At 36.3% G+C, this 9,735-nt stretch overlaps 1 protein-coding gene across 3 annotated transcripts; it reads right to left on the reverse strand.

The window, feature by feature from the left end:
* Nucleotides 1–155: 155 nt before the first annotated feature.
* LOC110926154 (DEAD-box ATP-dependent RNA helicase 37) lies at nucleotides 156–8,499 on the reverse strand. 3 transcript variants are annotated; one of them, XM_035985154.1, is made up of 7 exons: nucleotides 8,316–8,499; nucleotides 6,085–6,714; nucleotides 5,678–5,723; nucleotides 4,426–4,668; nucleotides 2,258–2,425; nucleotides 1,402–1,515; nucleotides 156–809 (listed from the first exon to the last, which is right to left on the reverse strand). In XM_035985154.1, the coding sequence occupies exons 2-7, from the start codon at nucleotides 6,615–6,617 to the stop codon at nucleotides 279–281; spliced, it is 1,635 nt and encodes a 544-aa protein (XP_035841047.1). In that variant the 5' UTR covers nucleotides 6,618–6,714; nucleotides 8,316–8,499; the 3' UTR covers nucleotides 156–278. The 3 variants fall into 3 exon arrangements, with proteins under 3 accessions (XP_035841047.1, XP_022025609.1, XP_022025603.1); XM_022169917.2 differs by having other exon boundaries at nucleotides 5,678–5,761; nucleotides 5,865–6,665; nucleotides 8,316–8,498; XM_022169911.2 differs by having other exon boundaries at nucleotides 5,678–5,761; nucleotides 5,865–6,714; nucleotides 8,316–8,498.
* Between the last annotated feature and the right edge of the window lie 1,236 nt (nucleotides 8,500–9,735).

Genomic DNA, 9,735 nt, shown 5'->3' on the forward strand with positions numbered 1-9,735 from the left:
GTTCCAATCCATGAAAATCGCTTAAGTTGCTTCAAACTAACGGTTTGATATGTTTTTAACAGTTTATTAAGACGCTGATTTGATTGCTAGTGTTGTAGGGGTGCAGTCGGTTAGCAACTACTACACTAGGATCAGAAACTGAATAGGAAAAAAAATATATAAAAACAAAATTTGATAAGAACATAATTTTAAGCACATTATAATTCTGAATTCCTGCTAAAAATGATGTATATGCTTGACTCAAAACAAATGAATCAATACACTCGTATTCCAAATGACTAATCCCAAGCACTAGGCACACCACCGCCACCACTATATCCTCCATATCCACCTCCACTGTTACCACCACCATAGCCACCGTATCCACCACTGTTACCGCCACCATACCCGCCATATCCACCACCACCACCACCGCCGTATCCACCACCACCACTATAAGAGTTATCCTTTCTAAAATCACGACCACCAAACCGCCCTCCAGACCGCCTGTTCTTACCGCCACCATACGATACCCGACTGGCATAACGAGTGAGCCACGCGGGTACTTCTTGATTAGCTTCTTGCATCAAGTCTGCTAATGATTTTGCTAATGACAAGTTGTTTTCATTAAAGAAAGCTGTAGCCAATCCCGTCTTGCCAGCTCGACCTGTTCGTCCTATTCGGTGCACGTAGTCATCAATGTCGTTGGGAAGGTCAAAGTTGACCACGTGAGAAACGTGTGGGATGTCTAGACCACGGGCTGCCACATCAGTCGCTACAAGAATCGGTGTTTTTCCGCTTTTGAATGATCTCAGTGCTTGTTCCCTTTCCTGCCATTTAAATTACTAGTTTAAAAACAATGATTTACTAAATGTCTAAAAGACTAAAATACGCCTTCATTTTTGGATTTCAGCTCATTGCGAGTAGGAGTGTAAACGAGTTGAGCCGCTCGAAATCAGCCTGTTGAAAGCTCGAATCGAGTGAAGCTTAAATGAGCTCAAGAATCAAGCCAAGCTTCACTGGGTCGCAAGCCTATTTTTTATATAATTTTATTTAATATATATAATACTATTTACATGATAATAATATTATCATATATTGAATTGTGATAAAAATGACTAAACAATATATTATGTTGTATGTAAAATTATACATAAAAATGTATAAAAATTAATTATAAATGTATATAAATAAAAAAACTAATTAATAATAAACGAGATGAACTCGAGCTTTAAAACTACTCACAACTCAAGCTCTCGAGCTTCAGAAATAGAGTTTAAAATGAAACAAGCTCGAGCTCTCTTTAGCTTCAACGAGCCAGCTCGAGCTAAAGTGAGCTTGGGTTCGGCTTGTTTACACCCCTAACTGTGTGTGTGTGTGTGCGCGTATGAGAGAGAGCTAGAGAGAGATGGTCCAACTTACCGGTTGTGTTCTATCACCATGAATTGTAGTAGCAGGGAATCCATTACCGTACAGCCAATGTTCAAGTGAATCGGCTCCCTTCTTTGTCTCGACAAAAACTAATGTAAGAGCTTGCTGCAAATAAATATTAATATAAAGAACAAATCAATTGCAAAATTTCATATTAGAGACCCAAAATGTTTTTTGTCCAAAATTTTGTTTATTTTTAGAACAATAACTGTGTCAACCCATCAAACCCGCCAACCCGTTTACAACCCCTTAAACCTAACAATCAGTTTGACCCACTTAGATAATCAAGTTGGCTCGTGCTCGGGTTAGGATTCAACTTTTCGGCCAGATTAAGTAATTGGGTAATGTTCGGGTTGGGTTATACAAACCGGCACTAGTAGCTTTGACCCGTTTGATGTAATTCTTTTTAGCTCATTCGCATGTAAACGGATGAGCAAAGTACACGGATGGTCTTTGTGGTTTACCAAAATTTTAGATTTGGTCCACAGCTTTTTAAAAGTACACAGATGGTCCCTGTGTTCGCATTTTGTAACGCATCTAGCCCCCAGCTTTTTCCAAAAGTACATGGATGGTCCATGTGGTTTGACTTTGTAACACATTTAGTCCCTAACTTGGACATGCTAAAACCTTTAGAGATTTGTTGGTTGGGGACTAAATGCGTTAGCTTTACACAGTGCAACCCACAGGGACCATCCGTGTACTTTTGGAAAACTAGGGACCAAATCCAAAAGTTTTGGTAAACCACAGGGACCATCCGTGTACTTTACTCTAAATGGATCCATATGACCAGATAGTGATTATGCACATGAATGAAGATTAAATAAAAAATATATATATAAAGCGGTACCTTTCCATGAGAATCATTTTCCTTCTGAGCATGAAGGAGGTCCATAAGATGGCTTCTTTTGTCAACTTCTTGAACAAATTCCACTCTTTGGACAATCAAATCGGTACTTGAACCAACACGACCCACCGTTAAAAATATGTAATTTGATAGAAAATCAGATGCCAGTCTCTGTTCAGATAAAAAAAAATCATAAGTTCATCACATAATAGGAAATAGACGAGAGCAAACAATACAATGTTGGTACAAAAATTCAGCCATAGAACATAATTATTCCCAAAAAGGGTGAACGTAACTGATAATCATTAACGAATATCATCTTCGAACAAAAAATAAACACGGGGTCAAATAAGTACCAAATTCTGGATTTTATTAATAATATCCTAGCAAAAGTTTATTAGAAAAGCATAAACCAGATTAAATTATTTACTAGTCAATTCTAATCACCATAAACCATCATCATCCTCATCATCATCATACTCGGTAAATCCCACCAATAGCAACACTAAGGTAGGGTCTGAGGAGGGTAAGATGTAGACAGCCTTACCTCTACCCCGTAGGAATAGAGAGGCTGTTTCCGGTGAGACCGTCGGCTCAATAGTAGTTTTGCATCAAGCCTTGGACATAAGGCACATAACACTCAGCAATTAAGACAAAGGCCGAATAGTGCATGCACTCCCTTGTCTTTCGGCTATCTACGCCACCACATGATGCATGATTAACCATCCCCCTCTTTTAATGTTATTTTCACAAAATTAGTAAAATAACGTTAAAATTAGTGCACTTTCACTTTTGTCCCCCGAGCGCCCACAAATATATACATTATATGCACATACCGCAAGCGGGGCGTACTAATCACCATAAACCATTGATAGTAAATCTAGTCAAGAGAACTTTTATACTTTCGCTTCCTTGATTATTGTATTAGACAACTTGCTACATTCCCAACACTTGGGGGCCGTTTGGTTCACAGAAAAAAATGTAAGGGAATTGGAATTGAAAAAGGAAATGGAATTTGAATGGAATCCAATAAAAACTGATAAGGTGTTTGGTTGGTAAATTTGTTAATGGAATTAGAATGCAAAAGTTTAAAAGACAATATTACCCTTAAATTAAAACACCCCTATAAAAATCTACAATGGTCTGCTTTGCAACACTAGCATGGTTCTACTTCGTCCCTAAATTCACCAATCAATATTTTTGTTTTATATTTGCATAAAGAAATTCACAAGTCCCTTGGTTTCGATTTCATCTTTTGGATCAGATGCGATTAAATGGAACACAAGAACTCATTTTGATAAAAGAGAATTCTTTTGATTAAGAAAAGTCATTCGATTTTAATAGGAAACAAGTAGAAAAAGAAATCAATAAATTGATAGTAATCTAGAAATATATAACATAATCATGAATCGATCTGGAACGGTGAATAGTGAACAAAAAGTTAGGAAGAAAGTAATAACGAGTTTTTGGTAATTAGTTAACATTCCAAAGGAATGTTGAGAATTCCTTCCATTATGTGAGGGATTGTCGAAATCCGATAAATGGAGAAATTAATTCCAAATGCAATTCAATCCATGCCAACCTAACACAATTTTTTATGGAATTAATTCAAATTCCTCTAAGTTCCACGAACCAAACGAGCCCTTGGGTTTCTAATTTGCACTTAACTAGAAGTTGTTTGCTAAAATCGAAAAAAAAGAAGAGTAAAATACCATTTTCGTCCATGAGGTTTGGAATGTTTTGCGACTTTCGTCCAAAGGTTTGTTTTTCCGCATTTGGATCCAAAAGGTTTGTAATCTTGCATTTTCATCTGGCTCGTTAACTCCATCCATTTTTCTCCGTTAGGTCATGGTTATTTCCATCTTTTTTGTTAATTTAAAAAGCAATTCAGTCTTTTTCACTTTATGTACAAGCATTTAGCATAATGTACAAGTATTCGAAAGACCAAATTGCCCTTTAAGTTGATAAAAAAGACAGAGATACCCCTGACTTAACGGAGAAAAATAGATGGAGTTAACGAGCCGGATGAAATGGCAAGATTTCAAACCTTTTGGATCCAGATGTGGAAAAACAATCCTTTGGATGAAAATCGCAAAACTGGCCAAACCTCCGGGACGAAAATGGCATTTTACTCAAAAAAGAAAAAAAAAATTAAAGAACAACCAGCAAACCTGGATTTCTTTAGGAAATGTGGCACTGAACAACATTGTTTGTCTTTCTCCTGGTGGAGGCATGTCTGTTTGCTCGACTATTTTTCTTATTTGAGGCTCGAATCCCATATCCAACATCCGATCAGCCTCATCAAGAGCTAGATACCTTATCATTTGCAATGACACTTTTGCCCTCTCCAATAAATCAACCAACCTTCCTGGAGTGGCGACGAGAATATCAACTCCTCTCTCGAGCTCTCGTAACTACACATGCATAAGATGCCATTAGAAACCAGTAACGCAAATGATTAAAATATTAAAAGATTTGCAAGGATAGAGACATGAAACTAGAAGTAACAGGGATGGGTCACGAATACAATGTATAACAAGCATTAGGGCTGCAAAGGAACCGAACGAACACGAACAAGACCTTGTTAGTGTTCATTTGTTAAGGAAATTTCTGTGTTCACAAACTGTTCGTGAATACTTACTAAACGAGATTTTCTGTTCGTGTTCGTTTGTTAAAGAAATAAGTGTGTTCGTGTTTGTGTTTGTGTTTGTTAATTTTAGGTAACAAACGCAAATGAACATTCATGAACACAAAGAACGCAATCTAATGTTCATGAACGCAAATGAAAACAAACGAACACAAACAAGCGTTCATGAATAGAATATATAATACGCTGCTACTTATTAAATATTATATATATCGGAATTTTGAAGTATTTATTTAAAATATTAAAATTCAAAACACTAATGAACCATCGAACATAAACGAACATGTTACCGAACGTTCACAAACATAATGAACGAACACAACCTCTGTTCATGTTTGTTCATTTAACTAAACGAATGAGATTTCTTGTTCATGTTCTTTCATTTATTAAACGAACAAACACAAACGAACTTCCCGCCGAACGGTTCACGAACTGTTCGCTGAACGTTTGGTTCGTTTGCAGCCCAACCAAGCATGGTTGGTGATCCACATTCTATATACGCCCATTAACTGGAAAAAAATATCGGGGTGTTAACGATAAGCACTGTGTATGGAAAATGTTTATACACTAATACACATATCCACAGATCTGGTAAAAAAAAGTCACTTTAACCCAAAAAGAAAAGATATACACATATACCCTCCAGTCATGTTAAAAGTTGCAGTTAATCATCCGCATAACTACTAACTAATATAAATATATTAAGAAAAAGAGCACTTTAATCAATTAATACGCGTCCGTTTACCACTTAAATACAAATCTTCAGTTCAAGTTACCTGTTGATTAATCGGCGTTCCTCCATAAACAACCACCACCTTGACACCTGTCTGATACGAAAACTTCCTTGCCTCCTCGTGTATCTGCATGTAACGCAATATACATACGTCAACTTAGGAAATCATCGAAAAAACATAAATAACGAAAAACATAAATAATGTTAAAGATTTATTCATAAATAAAAACCTGGCAGGAGAGTTCTCTTGTAGGGGATATAATTAACGCAAGCGGAAACACAGCCCGGGTCCCACGTGGTCTCTGCGGAAATTGGCCCCGCATAATTCCACTGATTATCGGAAAGCAAAACGCTGCTGTTTTCCCCGACCCAGTTTGAGCACACGCCATTAAATCCCGACCCGCAAGAGATATGGGAATCGTATAACGTTGAACAGGTGTCGGTTTGACATATTTGCACCTTCTAATATTATTATTCAGAGCTTCCCCTAAGTCTATCTCTGCAAATGTATTAACCGGAGGTGGTACGTTTTCACCACTCGTTTCCACAGGAATATCCTCGTACGCATCGAAATTGATACCGCTGTTTTCCTGCTCTGTTTTAATCTCTTCAGAACTGTCGATATCGTCATTACCGAAAGGATTAACCTCCACGTCTCTACCGCCCCAACCACCACCTCTATTTCCCCAACCACCGCCACCGCCACGACCTCCAGTAACGTATCCCGACCTACCGTTTTCATACCTAGGAGCAGCCCATCGTGAACCACTCGTTTGCCCGCTTTGTCCTGACCTATCGTTAGTAGCCAGTGCAGAACCCTGTGATGCAGCTGAACCAGCTACTTGACTGGATGCAGGTGTTCTGTTACGAAGATGAGGCGGAACGTAAGCAGGCTTGCTGGAAGCCGCTGTAGCCCCACCAGCCCCGTTGTTTTCAGAACCCGAAGCTGCGTTTTCAACCGCGTCTGCCCATGAAGTTCTCATGATTACTACTACCGATTCGCAACGTTACTGGCAATACCCGTCTCTGACCTAAATTGACAGATTTTTCCAGATAGCTTTAAAAATAATAGATCAATCCCTGAGCACATAGAATAAAAATCAAAACCTAAAATGCAAATAAAAATCCCTTATAAACTCACCTACTTAATATCACATATATAATTACTACTTAGCTACTTATATCTTGCAAAAACACATAAAAACTACCAAAATTTCTACAAAACCGTCAATGCATCATTGCACAAAAAGGCTCCTTCAACATATAACGCAATCAATTGCAATAGTTACACAAACTCAACGATATGAATCGAGTTATCCACAAACAAACATATACATACATACATATAACAAAAAGGTCCAGATTCAAGACTCAAAAGATGAACCATCAATACAGTACATCCGATCGACAACAAAACGATAAAATCAAACAAATTCGCAAATGTAAGATGATATGCTATGCATACTATAAACAGTTGTAGAGATTTGCAAACAGAAATCAAAACCTAAAATGCAAATTGGCATCCCCTATAAACTCACATACTTAATATCACAATATCACATATATAAGTACCACTTAGCTACTTAGACCTTGAAAAAACACTTAAAATCTTCCAAAACACTTTAAAACGATCAATGCATCATCGCACAAAAAACCTCCTACAACATCTAACGCAATCAATCAAAGTTATCACAAAATCTCAACGATACGAAGCGATTTATCCACAAACAAACATACACACATGTACATATCTACATATAGGCATAAACATTAAACAATACAGTACATCCGATAGACAAAACACGATATAAACAAACAGATTCTCAAATGCAAGATGATTCGCTCTGCATACTATAAACATTTATAGAGATTTAGGGGGTGTTTGGGGTTGAGTTTTGAAAATAGATTATGCGTTTTGAATAATCAGAATCAGATAATTAGCTGTAACAAAACGTGCTGCAGAAAGATAGTGTTTGGATTTGATTATGTTGTTTGATATCGTAATAATCAGATAATCAACTATTTGAGTGTTTGGCAAGTATATATATTTCAAAAAAATAAATAAGTGAAAACGTAAAAAAACAGTTTTTGGATTATCACGTTTTCCTGCAGCAAGGGGTGACCTACTTATGGATTATCACGTTTTGAACTCTACAAAACGTAAAAAATCACTTTTTATTAATTTTTTACCAAACACTCAAAATAGATTTTTTGCGATTTCAAAACACAATAATCAAATAATCAGGTTGAAAACGCAATCCCAAACACCCCCTTACAAACAGAAATCAAAACCTAAAATGCAAATAAACTCACCTACTTAATACCACACATATAATTACTACTTAGCTACTTAAATCTCACAAAAAACACATAAAAAAACCTCCGAAACTCCACAAAACAATCAATGCATCATCGCACATAAAGCCTGCACCAACATCCAACACAGAATCAACCAAAATTATCACAAAATCTCACCGACACGAAGCGATTCATCATTTCCTCCACAAACAAACATATACGTACACACAGATTCAAGTCTCGAAAGATGCATAATCAATAATTCAATAGACTACATCCGATCGACAACAAAATGATATAAACAAACAGATTCGCAAATGTATGATGATTTGTTCTGCATATTTGTAGAGATTTGGATTGAGAAATTGAAGATGAAGACACACCTTTCGTGCTAAAGTTGAAGATTATGAGAGAGATTTTGCATCAATGGCGTGAGAGCAGAAATTTAGGAGAAATCAGAAACCCTAAAAATGGGGGTGGAGCAGAAGAGATATAATAATATCTTGGGACATTTGAGAGAGAATATCGGGTGTGAGATTTTAGATATTTCTTTTACATGGATTTAGGCACATGAATGTTGTTGTTGGATTCATTGGGTTGCCTATAGCTTTTTGGTGGTGTGAAAATTAAGTTACATCTATAAATTCTATTCATACTTGGTTAATCTAAGTGTTTTAATTATTTAAAACAATATTACATGTCACTTGTTGGTGTGAAAATTAAGTTATATTTTTTAATTCTATGGTTAAATCAAGTGTTTAACATTTTAAAACACTATTACATGTCATTTTAGGGGTTGTTTGTTTCGGCTCTTAATGGTTCAGATCTCTTACTGGTTCAATGGTTCAGACTGTTTGTTTCACGAACAAATGTATGAATAGTTCAGACATTTGTCTCTAAATGGTTAAGAATTATACTGAGCTCTTAATGGTTCAGATCTGTTACTGGTTCATCACATAATGGTTCAGACTGTTTGTTTCGCGAGCAGATGTTTGAATAATTTAGACATTTGTCTGAACGATTTAGACATTTGTCTCTGAATGGTTAAGCCTTATACTGAGTCTGAATGGTTAAGACTTCTTATCTGAATTGGTTAGACATTTGCCTCTGAATGGTTAAACATTATACCGGCTCTTAATGATTCAGACATCTTACTGGTTCAGCACTTACCCATTCAGAAGTTGTCAAACAACCTCTTAATTTGGTTTGATTTACAGTTAACCGAATTTACAGATAATTGTTTGTGTTTTACGGCTTAGATTTGATTGATTTTATCGTAAGATGTTAATGTACAGGTTTTTATGTTATAGTTGCAACGTGTTAGATTGTTTGTTTTATGTTTTGTGTACATAAATTTGTCGGCCCTCCTTGTGCCACCATATCCCTTTCTTGTCACATTTGCTCTCTATTTTAGCTCCTTTTTCTTCTCTCTTGTAAACCTATCACTCTTTGCCTGTTGCTTCATCCCTTTCTTTTACTTTCTCGAAGAACTATCAAAGGTTTCATCATTGGCTATAACAAGTCAGTTGTTTAATTTTGTTTTTCCAATCAAAGTTTTATGGGTTTTGTAGTCAATTCGAGTTGTGAGTCTTGGTCTAGATCACTACTGTTGCAAAGGGAAATTTTCGATCTGACTATTCCGGTTGTCAAATAAATTAATTGTTGTTCGATTAACAACCTGTGTGGTTTGAACATCAGTCTTCACTCTTTTGATATTCATGAAATCTATTGAGACATACAAAAAAAACATGTTTGTGTTTTTGGATTATCTTAAGTTTTTCTTACATTTATTTCAATGTTCTC

Source organism: Helianthus annuus, chromosome 2 (genome assembly GCF_002127325.2).
Source record: "Helianthus annuus cultivar XRQ/B chromosome 2, HanXRQr2.0-SUNRISE, whole genome shotgun sequence".
In the NCBI taxonomy this organism is placed as follows: Eukaryota; Viridiplantae; Streptophyta; class Magnoliopsida; order Asterales; family Asteraceae; genus Helianthus; species Helianthus annuus.

What these genes read in the sequence shown, in the direction of transcription:
- LOC110926154 (XM_022169917.2), bottom strand. Translation starts at nt 6,617, where the DNA reads ATGAGAACTTCATGGGCAGACGCGGTTGAAAACGCAGCTTCGGGTTCT. An exon ending in CATTTCCTAAAGAAATCCAG is followed by an intron (nt 2,426 to 4,425) that starts GTTTGCTGGTTG and finishes TTATCTGAACAG; the next exon opens with AGACTGGCATCTGATTTTCT. An exon ending in AAAATGATTCTCATGGAAAG is followed by an intron (nt 1,516 to 2,257) that starts GTACCGCTTTAT and finishes ATTTATTTGCAG; the next exon opens with CAAGCTCTTACATTAGTTTT.